Genomic DNA, 12,746 nt, shown 5'->3' with positions numbered 1-12,746 from the left:
GTGGAGTACCTCTAAGTTCCATCCCTGGTACCAAATAACAATAACAGCAGCAGCAGCAGCAGCAACAACAACAATAACAACAAAAACCTGACAGTAAGAAAACAACCCACTTTTAAAAAATTAGTGAAATGATTTAAACCACCCTTTTGCTAAAAATGATATAGAGATGACAAATGAGCACATGAAAAGATGTTCAACATCATTTGCCATTAGAAAAAGTGCTAATTAAAACCATAATGAGCCAGACATGGTGGCACATGCCTGTAATCCCAGCGGCTTGGGAGGCTGGGATAGGAGGATCTCAGGTTCAAAGCCAGCCTTAGCTCTGAAGCAACCCAGTGTGACCCTGTTTCTAAATAAAATGCAAAATAGGGCTGGGGATGTGGCTCAGTGGTCAAGTGCCCCCGAGTTCAATCCCCAGTACCAAGAAAAAAAAAAAAAAAACCATAATGAGAAGCCACTATATACTTAATAGAATGGATTAACAAAACCTGGTCTTACCAAATATTGATGAGAATGTGATGTAAACTCTCATATAGCAATGAAAAAACGGTACAGTTACTCTGGAAAAGAGGAGTCTGGCAATTTCTGATAAAGTTATAGATACACTTGCCATATGAGCTGGCAAGCCTACTTAGACATTTACCCTTCATGCAAAAACTTGCACATGAAAGTTTATAGCAGCTATAATCATAATTATCAAATATCAGAAACAGCCTAAATATCCTTGAACAAACTGGATAAACAAATTTGGTACACCCACATAGTGGAATGTTACTCAGCAATAAAGAGAAGTGAAGTGAACTCTGACCATCACTGCCTCTGTGGGCTTACTGTGGGGAGCATGATCCAAGGGAACCACAACAATTGAGGAAGCTGTTTATTGGTGGTCTGAAGTCTGAAACTACAGATGATAGTTAAAGATAACATATTGAGAAATGGGCACACTCACAAATTATTTGATAATGGTAAATGTTCCAAGGTCTTGTGACTTGTGTGTTGAAGACATAGATGCAGCAACTTGGGGTAGATTTGGCAACTTTATGGATCATGAAGGAAACTCTGGAGGTGGCAAAAGTAATTTTGGCCATGGTGGAAACTCTATTGGAAAAGGAGGCTATGGTGGTTGAGGTGGATTTGGAGGTAATGATGACAATTACGGTAGCAGTTCTGGGTATATTAGAAAAGTGGTGGTGGAAGACTAGGATATGGAAACCAAGTTGGTGGATATGGTGGTAGTGAAGGAAGTCATATGGTTACAATGCCTCATTGTCATCATAACATGAAGGAGAAAATTTTGGTATACTAACCACTGTGGTGGTTGGAACTATAATAATTTTGGAAATTACAGTGAACGACAGAAATCAAATTATAAACCCAGGAAGGTAGGCAGTTTTGATAAGAACAGCTCTGGCAGTCCCTGTGTTGGTGGGTATGGATCTTGTGGAGACCATGGTGGAATGTGGAAGAAGGTTTTTAAAACAGTATAAAAAGGCTACAGTTCTTAGTAAGAGAGAGAATGAGGAGTTGTCAGAAAAGCTACAGGTTACTTTGAGACAATCATCACAAAAGCATTAGAATAACTGCAAAAACCTGCCACAGAAGAAATGATGATCCATAGTCAGAGTTATTGCAGCTTAAACAGGAAACCCTTCTTGTGATGTCATAGCCACAGTTTGCAAAAAGTGTAGCTACTGGTTAATGCAATGTAGTTACTGGTTACAGTGTCAATCAGATGTACATTCCTGAGGTCTTTTATCTGTTGAATCATAGTCATTTTTTTACCTTATATCAAATATACTGCCCTATAAATTGTGGTGTGGTACCAGGAATAAAAAATTAAGGAATTTTAACTAAAAAAAAAAAAAAAGAGGAATGAACCAATGATACATGCAACTACATCAGCAAATCTCAGGGACAATGTACAGTGAAAGAAGCTAATCTCAAAACATTACACACACTCTGATTTCATTCTAGAAAAGATAAAATTATGGAACAAAGAACAATGGCATATTAATGCACGTGTACACAAATCTTTTCCCTTGACATTGATCTAACTTTCATTGTTTTATCTTATAACCATGAAATTTTATATAGTCTATATTCATTTTTTGAAACATTTGTTTTGCATATTTAAATTTTTTGAGAGACACAGAAGAATTTCCCAAAAATGTATGCATTTTAGGTATATAAACAAGTCCATCCAAGTCCTTACTTGAAGCCAATACATTTGTTTGCAACCCAGTGGATTACACACAATGACCTAAGAGACAGATTTAAGGTCAATTTGCAAATGATTATTGTCATATAGACACAGCCATTTACATTAAAAGGTGATAATTAGGAATTAAATTGAGCACTAGGAAAAAAGTGCCAGACTAAGAGGAAAAAAGCATTGGGAAGATTATACTAAAATGTATCAAGAAAAAGATAAGCTAAATTTGCTTGTAGATTTGCATGGTAAAGCCAGAAAAAGTCTGGCAGACTTAAAATTTCTGTACAAACAGAAAAACTGAGCTAGCTCATTATATAAGCAGGTAGTTTTCTGCATAACCAAAATAGAGAAGACATTTTACTTTTATCTCCACTGCCATCTTCATGTTTTCTTCCACTTCCCTTTTCATCTTCATCTTCTGATTTTTCTACTTCCTCAATAACCATCCTTTTCCCTTTAGTTTGGGTCTTAGATGCAGGTTCAGAATTTTTCACATCTCTTTCGACTTCCGATAAGGTTTTCTGTAAATCACAACATTAATGACAATGTTTTTCTTTAATAAAAAACAACCATTCTTTCAGATAAGAAAATATTAAGAAATTAATAAAACACAAGGCTTTTATGGTGATTTTTTTTCAAAACTACATCATTGCTTTATCTGATTATAACTATATATACTGTAAAAGGCTTAGAGTAACAGTATAAAAAAGGAAGAAAAAAAAATCACCTGAAATCCTGCCACTCAAGTAATACCACTGACATTTTTTATAATCTCCCCAGATGTTTCTAGGCATACAGACACACAAAAATGTATAGTTCTGCACAAATAAAATCATGCTATATGTGCTTTTTAAATTTTTTTATCTAGTAAAAATTACATAAATATTTATTTATTTATCTCCTGTTCATATTTTCTAACAATCACAAAACCTTCTTATCCAGCATTTTGATGTCTGCTGTTTCAGTTAACTGAAGTTCCATTCAACTAGAGAGAGAGAGAGAGAAAGAAAGGGTGAAAGAGAGAGAGAGAGAGAGAGAGAGAGAGGGGACATTTGCATATATAGCATATTGCTGTACTGTCATATTTTATTATTAATTATTGCTATTAGTCTCTTACTATGTACATGTGCTTTTTTTAATGAATAACGTTGGACGTTCTAAAATGCTTTATGCCAGTGAAACCAAGAAAGCACATAGGCAGCCTTTCCACAAGGTTGATAAACAAACAAACAAAAAAAAGCAGGGAACTTTATTGGAATTTAAAACTGGCCATTCAAAGCAGATCAGGGACACAGGAGGTTGGATATAATAAAATAAGGAAGACATCCCCAGCAACATAGCTATGGCCATGACTGGGCCAGAAGCTCTAGACAGAGTGATCCCTCCAAGAGCACAGTAGAGGGATAAAGGAATTAAAGTAACCCGCATTATTAGGAGGCCCGTGGCATGTCTAGATACAGAGCATTTAGAAATCAAGGACACTGCCCAGCAAACCTGAAAGACATGCTGCACTGGTGGTGGTGGGGCACCATTTCTCTCAGCACTGTGCAGAGGACAAAGGAAGGAACCATTCTGCAGCCAATGCTGCAGTTGGCAGCTGAGGGGGGCCAATTCCTGGCAAACCCAAGTTTGGCTCAAAATACAGGCCCAGGAAACATACACTGCATGACATAGAGTGTGCTTAAGTGACCAAGAGAAAATCAAATGTGGAGAGAGCTTTACCCAGGGGACAACTGGTCATGGAAACCCACCCAGCTCAACCTCTCCCCCTCCAATCCTGCTGCTTGTAGGACCAGCTGGGAGAGACATCTGGCTGGGAACTGAGAAAGGCAGGAAGTAGAAGAGATTGGAGACTGAACCAGAGTCCAGAAAACGGTGGGGTCCAGAGGTGATGTAGGGTACTAAGAATTGGTTTCTCCACCACATGAGTGAAACCCAGGGAAGATCCCTGGGGTATAGTCTTTCAGTGTGGACCCGCAAGTACTGGGCCCTGGAGGTGCCCTGATTTAAAATCTTCAGACCAATTAGCATTCAGCAAAGAGTGTAAAGCCCACTTAAACCTAAACCCTGCCACCAGGAATTCTGCCTAAGGGATTACCCTCTCTCACTCCAGTAATCCGGAGGGTGGAGCATCACACTCCTGCTGACTCCACCTAAAACTGCTGAGAATCTTTTGAATTCAACAGAAAGAATTCTTTAACTTTTTATGGGGATCTTTATTATTATTATTATTATTATTATTATTATTCTGTTTAATGTGACCTTAATGGTACATGAACATTTATATGTATTCATATTTTTTTCTCTCATTTCTAGCATTTTTGAAACCAGTTATTTTTCATGCATTAGTTTTCTGTGAACTAGGATGTTTAATTAGTATATTTTGGTTTTGTTTCATAATCGTTTATTTTTAGTTTTTTAAAATTTTCACTTTATGTATATTTTTTATCCTGTTTCCCTTGATCCTCTTTTCTTTCACTAACAGCCAATCTCTATTGTTCTTTCACTCTTCCTTTAATTTCTTTACTTCTTCTTTCTTCCTCCCTCATAATCATCACATCCTATATCATTTCTGTTCTCTTGCTGGCGCCATTTGAAATTATAAACCCATTTGCAAACTTGCTGGTTTTATTGTCAGCAATAACAGGTCATATCATCTCTGTTTATTGTGATAATTAACATTGTAGGAACTATTTGGTTAAATGCTATATATTGTTTGTATTGGCTGTTGTTATTATTGTCTCCCCCTAAACAGTGAGATACTGGAAACCTTCAGGGACACTATAAGTCCAGCGGGTAGAAACTCTGATGCCTAAATGGGTAGACACACAAACAACATGAAAAAGCAAGTGAAAAAAATCACCCCAAACCAAGAATCCATCAACACCACAGTGGAAGAAATGTCAGAAAAGGAGTTTACAATGTACATAGTTAAACTAATCTGCAAAGTAAAAGATGGAATAAGAAGTGAAATCAGAGAGAAAATACAAGAAGAGAAAGATCACTTCAATAAAGAGGTGGAAAATTTATTAAAAAAAAAAAACGGAGCTGGGGTTATGGCTCAACAGTAGAGCACTCGCCTTATAAGGCTCTTGGTTCCATCCTCAGCACCACATAAAAATAAACAAATAAATAAAATAAAGTTATTGTGTACAACTACGAAAAAAAATAAATGTAAAAAAAAAAAGAAGAAATCCTCAAAATGAAAAAAACCAATAAATCAAATTAAAAATTTAGCAGAGCCCTGGGGGTGTAGCTCAGTAGCAGAATGTTTAACTAGCATGCATGAAGCATTGGGTGCAATCCCAATATAAATACATATAAATACATAAATAAATAAATAAATATAAATACATAAATAGAAAGCACCACCAACAGGCCAAGCACAGTGGCACACACCTGTAATCCCAGTGGCTTAGGAGGCTGAGACAGAGGATTTCGAGTTCAAAGCCAGCCTCAGCAATAGTGAGGCGCTTAGCAACTCAGTAAGACCCTATCTCTAAATAAAATACAAAAATAGGGCTGGAGATGTGGCTCAGTGGCTGAGTGCTCCTGAGTTCAATCCCCAGTACCAAAAAAAAAAAAAAAAGAAAAGAAAAGAAAAAAGAAAGCACTACCAACAGACCAGACCACTTGGAAGAACCTCAGGCAATGAAGATAAAATACATAATCTTGAAAACAGAGTTGACCACAGAGAGAAGATGTTAAGAAACTATGAATAGAACTTTCAAGAACTATTGATAACATGAAAAATCCAAATTTGAGATTTATTCAGATAGATAAAGGCACAGAGATAAAAACCAAAGGGGAATGCACAATATTTTCAATGAAATAATATCAGAAAATTTCCCAAACCTAAAGAATGGAATGGAAAATCAAATATAGGACCCCACATGTACAAAATTACAACAGACCCAATGTACATTATAATGAAAATGCCTAACATACAGAATAAGGATAGAATTTTAAAGGCTGTGAGAGAAAAATATCAGATTACATATAAGGGGAAACCAGTTCCAATCTCACTCTTTTTATCTCTTGTGGTTTTAAATTTACATTTCAGTGATGACCAATGTTATTGGGCATCTTTTCATGTGCTTATTTTCCATCTGTGTGTCTCTTTTGGTTGGTGTCAGATCAAATATTTTGCTTGGGGCCAGGGATACAGCAGAGTGGTAGAGAGCTTGCCTAACCCGCAACAGTCCTTGGGTGAGATCCCCACCATTGGGGGAGGAGGTTATTTTTAATTAGCTGCCTATTTTCTTATTACTGAGTTTTGAAAGTTCTTTACATATTTTTGATACAAATCCTTTGTTGAATATATGATTTAAAAATATTTTCTCCCAGTATGTAACTTGTTTATCTTTTTCTTCTTATTCTTCTCCCTCTTTCTCTCTCTCTCTCTCTCTTTTTTTTTTTTTTTTTTTTTTGACACAAGAATTGAACCCAGGAGCATTCATCCACTGAGTCACATCCCCAGCCCTTTTTATTTTTTTATTTTGAGACAGGGTCTCACTAAGTTGCTAAAGCTGGCTTTGAACTTTCGATTCTCCTGCCTCAGCCTCCCAAGCCACTGGGAATGTAGTCTTGTTGTATTGTGCCTAGCCATCTTTTCGCTCTTCTAATAGTGCCTTTCTAAGAGCAGGAATTATTAATTTTGATGAAATCCAACTTATCAGTTTTTTCTTTTATGGATTGTGCTTTTCATGTCACTTGAAGAATACTTGTCTGATCCAATATCATAAAGATTTTCTCCTATGTTTTCTTCTAGAACTTTTATTTTAGGTCTTACATTAAGGTAGATGGTCCATTTGAGTTAATTCCATGTGGTTAAGATAAAAATGCTTTTGGATAAGGACTTAAAGTTAATATGTAAACCTAAAATCATGTTGGATAGTAATATCATAGGTGGTTTTTCTTTTTCAAATTTTTCTTTTATAATACTGTTAAATTAACATTTAATAACTATAACCATTATACAAAGGACATAGAGAGAGTGCAACAGGTTATCCAATAGGTGTGTGTGGAAATTTAGGGACAATTTATTGTGGAAAGGCAATTCTCCACAATTTTATCCTATTTCTGGGCATACTGGGAACAGAGGCACTAAATCACCTTTGTTCCAGATTATATTTAAGGATGTTTGTACAGCGAACAGGCTTGTAAAACAAAAATAGCATTTCCCTGAAAATGACAGGGCAAGTCTATTTACTCTGCAATATAATGAAGACAATATTTCTCTCTGAAGCAAAGATAGGCAGTTTGTTTACAGCCCATCATAAAAAAAAAAATGAGCTTTCCCCTATTTTCAGTTCCTCAATCTTCCCACACACCCACTAAAGTGCATCATCTATCTGGGTCACTCCACATCACTCTTGTGGGGCTCAGGAACAAAGGGACCCGACCTGAATGTGCAGCTCATCTGCATGGTGTACCATGAGTAGACCTTTCTGTCTGATCCAGGATATCTGGTATCCTTTGCTGAGCTGCCTTGTTAATTTACAAGTAGAGTAAAATCTCAGACCCTTCACAGTTCCCGATACTTACCTCTATCATTCAGGCCTTAATACAGATGCTGCATGATAAACTGAGATTACCCCAGAGAAAAGTACTGCCTGCATCTGCTGAGAGGTAGGCTTATACCTTTACACAATTTTTTCTTAAGAACCTGTTTTCAAGTTGGGCATGGTGATGCACTCTTGTAATCCCAGTGGCTCAGGAGGCTGAGAAAGGAGAACTGAAAGTTGGAGGCCAGCCTCAGCAACTTAGCAAGGCCCTCAGCACCTTAGTGAACCTCTGTCTCAAAAATAAATAAATAAATAAATAAATAAAAGGATGGGGATGTAGCTCAGTGGTAAAGTACCCCTGGGTTAAATCCTCAGTAGCAAAAAAAAAAAAAAAAAAAAAAAAAAAAAGATGTTAACATTTTGGGATGTCTGGGATATCTCTTTTAAAGCTGGGACCTAATCCTCAACATAATTTATTCAGCAAAACTGATACCATTTTTTAATACCTTTATTTTTTATTTATTTACTTTTATGTGGTACGAAGGATTGAAGCCAGTGCCTCACATGTCTAGGCAAGTCCACTACCACTGAGTTACAGCCCCAACCCCTGATACCATTTTAAAATAAATTCAGAAATAGCATATTATAGAATTAGGTGAGAAATCACTTCCTACACTTACTTTAGCCAAATCATTATCAGGCTCAACATCCAGTACTTTTCTCAAATCTTCTATAGCTTCCTGGAGCTTGTTTTGATGTTTATATGTAGTGGCACGGCGGAGAAGAGCTGAAAATTTATCAAAATAAAAGTTATATGTTTTAACATATCATATTGTAGTTATAACTATTTGGCAAGTTGAAAAAAACAGGTAGCACTGGACACTTTAAGACATAATTATGCAGAGCTTACATACACCCATTTTCATGTTGAACACATTTAAAAAAAAAAGATCCTGGCCGGCTCTTCCACAGGCTGAAAGACTCCATACCTTAGCATACCTTCAAAAGCAACACCCTATGCTGCAGTACTGGGAAGGTTTTCACTAAACAATGCTTTCCTTCTTATAAACACCATTAATATTTTCTTATCATTTTCTAAAAATTTTAAAATTCCCTTATTGAAATTTAGTATACTATTAATGCTCAGAATATGGCACACTAGTAAAATCTATTTTAGACATCTCTAAAATGATTAGAGTTACTTAGCACAGGGAACTGAGAGTATCTGATGATTTAAGTCAGCTAGCTTCAGAAATTGAGTCCTTTGGGGGCTGGGGATGTGGCTCAAGTGTAGCATGCTCGCCTAGTATGTGTGAGGCACTGGGTTCGATTCTCGGCATCACGTTGAAAAAATAAAAATAAAGATATTGTGTCCACCTTAAAAAAAAACTAAAAATAAATTTAAAAAAAAAAGAAAAAAATTGAGCCCTTTGGTATTCTGCATTAGATTTTTTTGGTACGCTTCAATGGATAATTTTATAATTATTTACTGCAACAACGAATTAACTACTGGGAGAACTTAGTGTAATAATTCAATATGTTGAAAAATATCAGGCTTAGTAATCTAAAAAGTGAAAAATTTATATCTGACATATTTTAATATGCCTCTTTTAAAAAATATAAATCTAAGAAGTTAGATTTTAGTCTTAGAATTAGCCATGAAAACCTAAAGAGATAAATTATTGTGCCATAAATCTAATAAAAATTGTAGCATTGTGCTTTAAGTATGCTTTAGCTACTGCCACTGCTATTCAGATTCAAATATCCAGGTTATAACAATTATCTTTTTTTGGTAATTTTTTCATTTTGAAAAAATTTGAAAGTTACAGAAAAGTTGCAAAGGTAGTACAGAGAGTCCCTGTGTATCTTCACTCAGATTCCCCTAATGGGAAAATCTTATTCAATCTTTTGGGATTATTAAATACTTCAAAACAAATAATCATGGACTTAAATTCAAGTAAAAATTAAAAGTAACTCTACAGAGGGGATGACTCATATGGAAATCTGAGTTTATCTGAAATATTTTAATGTATATATTAAATATCTACAAATGGTCTTCAACAGATCCAGCTATAAATTTAAAAGCATTCAGAGAATATTTACCCTTTATGTTTCCAGGTTCTAACTGCAAGACCTTTTCACAATCCTGAAAAGCACTATTCCAGTTCTGCAATTTGATTTCTGCTTGAGCTCGATTGTTATAGGCAGCTACAGTGGGAAGTGCTGAGATACTCCTATAAAAGAAACAATTGTTGGTAACAAGTAGGCCTAAAGTAAACCTAAGAACATAAAAAAAAAAAAAAAAAAAAAAAAACCACTTCACCTAAAGTTGTAGATTAAACAATTATAACCCATTTGAGGGCTGAACTGTTTCTCAAAAATTTCTACATTGAAGTCCTAACTCCCACAGTACCTCAGAATATGAATATTCTTTGAGATAGGGACTTCAAGAAGGTAATTAAGTGAGAATGAGATAAGTGATGTAGGCCCTATTCCAATAAATTGGTGCCCTTATGGAAGAAATCAGAACACGCATACACCCGTGAACATACAGGAGAAGGCAGCCACCACCTGCAAGCCAAGGAAAGAGGCTGCAGAAGAAATCAACCCCACCAACACCTTGATCTCAGATTTCTTCAATGTTTATAGCTAAACTGTGGAGCCAACCTAGATGCCCTTCAATAGATGAATGGATAAAAAAAAATGTGGCATATATACACAATGGAATATTACTCAGCAATAAAAGAGAATAAAATCATGGCATTTGCAGGTAAAGGGATGGAGTTAGAGAAGATAATGTTAAGTGAAGTTAGCCAATCTCAAAAACCAAATGTCAAATGTTTTCTCTGACATAAGGAGGCTGATTCATAGTGGGGTAGGGAGGGGAAGCTTGGGAGGAATAGATGAACTCTAGACAGAGCAGAGGAATGGGAGGGGAAGGGAGGGGGCTTGGGGTTAGAAATGATGGTGGAATGTGATGAACATCATTATCCAAAGTACATGTATGAAGACATGAATTGGTGTGAATATACTTTGTATATAACCAGAGATATGAAAAATTTGTACTCTATATGTGTAATATGAATTATAATATATTCCACTGTCATATATAAATTTTAAAAATTAATATTAAAAAACTGAGAAAACAAATTACTCATGTTTAAGCTACTCTCTCTGTGGTACTTTGGGATGGCAACCTTAGAAAACTGACACAGCCTAAATCATCAAATATAATAAAATACAACTTAATATATAAAATCCACATTTAGACAAATGCTTAAAAATCTAATTAAAGCTTAAAGTAAACTCAGACTTTAGAGGTGACATAGGAATTTAAATACCCATAGGTCACTTTCAAAAGTAGGTCAGTTAACATTAAATATCAAATGCACTTTTTGAATTCTTGGAAACAATTTCATAGAACAAAACAAAATGAAGTAATCAATCACAATCGATAGTCTTTATTCAACTATGATCGTGTTAACAGAAACAAAACAGTTTGTAACTAAAACAGATTTAATTCTAAGGATGATCATAAAGTAATTTAATTGAGGAAATTTAATTGAAGGAACAGGAAAGTAGTCAGTGGGATGAAGAATACAAACATAAGAAAACAAACTTTGCTAGATTAAGGATATCAGTGCAAAATGAAGTAGAAATGAAAAGGAAAAACTTAAAAATCTATCTGCTGTTTCTTCAAAAGTGGGTATAGAAAGCTGTGAAATAATGAATACCCAGATATGGGAAACATAAGGGTATCAGTACATTGAATTTACTAAATCCAGAGGAGAAATAGAATGTGAAAATGGAAACGTCATAAAAGGGTCAATTTAATAAGATCATTAAGGATGAATATAGAGGCATTACATGGTAGGACAGACAGCAGACATGGAAAATACATGTAAGGGTAAACAACAGGAAGGCCTGACACTGAGCATTCCCCACTGGCCAGCCACTGAGCACACCACACACACAGGTCATTGAACCCTCGTTACAATCCATAGAGGAGGTATTACTGTTCCTTCCAATTTGCAGATGAGAAAGCAGACGAAACTGAGTGGCTCGGTGAAGTTCCACGTTCACAGCTAGTAAATGGTAGAGGCAAGACTCGTACCTGTCTGCTCTTGTTACTGCAGGGTTATCCTGCCTTCATGACACTTGTCTTATGTCATCTTCAAGCTGCTCTGAGGCTGGCACTATTGTAACTGTCTCATACTGGGGAAACCAAGGCAAGACAGGCGATAAAGTCAGAGGTAGCAGCCTGAGTTCCCTAACCATCATACCGCACCACTTTAATTCTTTCACTATATGACTCCTTAAACGAAGGTAAGGAAATGTTGTTCCCCATATGAACAAGAGAATCTCCACGGATGGAAATAAACAAGAAAAAGAAAAACAGTGTCAGAACTGAACAAGGAAGGCTGCACTGAATGAACCACCCATCAAATATCCTTTTTGTCTTGTACCCATTTCAACAAAGACAAACTTCTTTAGAGACACAACATTGAAAAAAATTTCTCATTACAATTGGAAGGAAGATTGTACAGAGATTAATTTGAAGGTAGCTTTAATGATTCTGAGTACTGTTTGTAACAATACTTTAGGATCTTCATCAACTTTTAATGGAATATAAGAAATTCAAAAGCTCATATGCATATTTATTGAACTCTGCTACGAACCAGAAACTTTGCTGGGAAATAAGGATACAATGGTGTTTAAAAAAAATTGGACAAGTAGGCTCTGCTCGCACAAGCTGACAGTTCAGTTAGTATCAAATCACACACTGGAGCTGGGGTTGAGGCTCAGTGGTAAAGCACCTGCCTGGCATGTGTGAGGCACTGGGTTCGATCATCAGCACCACATAAAAATAAATAAATGAATAAAACAAAGGTATCCATCGACAACTAAAAACAAAGTTTTAAAAAAATCATACACTGTTCCTTTAACAAGTACTACAAATGAGAGTTAAGACTGTTAGAAAGGCCTATAAACTTGGGGGGGGCGGTGGCATAGAGTAGTGTAGA

General features: G+C 35.8%; 1 protein-coding gene across 2 annotated transcripts in view; it reads right to left on the bottom strand.

The window, feature by feature from the left end:
* The window catches only part of Spag1 (sperm associated antigen 1), a 59,725-nt gene that overhangs the window by 34,551 nt on the left and 12,428 nt on the right, over positions 1-12,746 (bottom strand). The window contains exons 7-9 of one of the 2 annotated variants that reach the window (XM_076835422.2): positions 9,826-9,956; positions 8,403-8,509; positions 2,570-2,736 (exon numbers count right to left, since the gene is read on the bottom strand). In XM_076835422.2, the coding sequence (XP_076691537.2) occupies positions 2,570-2,736; positions 8,403-8,509; positions 9,826-9,956 (405 nt within the window). The remainder of the gene's footprint in view (positions 1-2,569; positions 2,737-8,402; positions 8,510-9,825; positions 9,957-12,746) is intronic. The other variant, XM_076835423.2, reaches the window with a different exon arrangement.

The sequence above is a fragment of the Callospermophilus lateralis genome, chromosome 16 (genome assembly GCF_048772815.1).
Source record: "Callospermophilus lateralis isolate mCalLat2 chromosome 16, mCalLat2.hap1, whole genome shotgun sequence".
NCBI lineage: Eukaryota > Metazoa > Chordata > Mammalia > Rodentia > Sciuridae > Callospermophilus > Callospermophilus lateralis.
The sequence above is the reverse complement of the archived record's forward strand: the minus strand, read 5'-3'. Positions and strand labels throughout refer to the sequence as shown.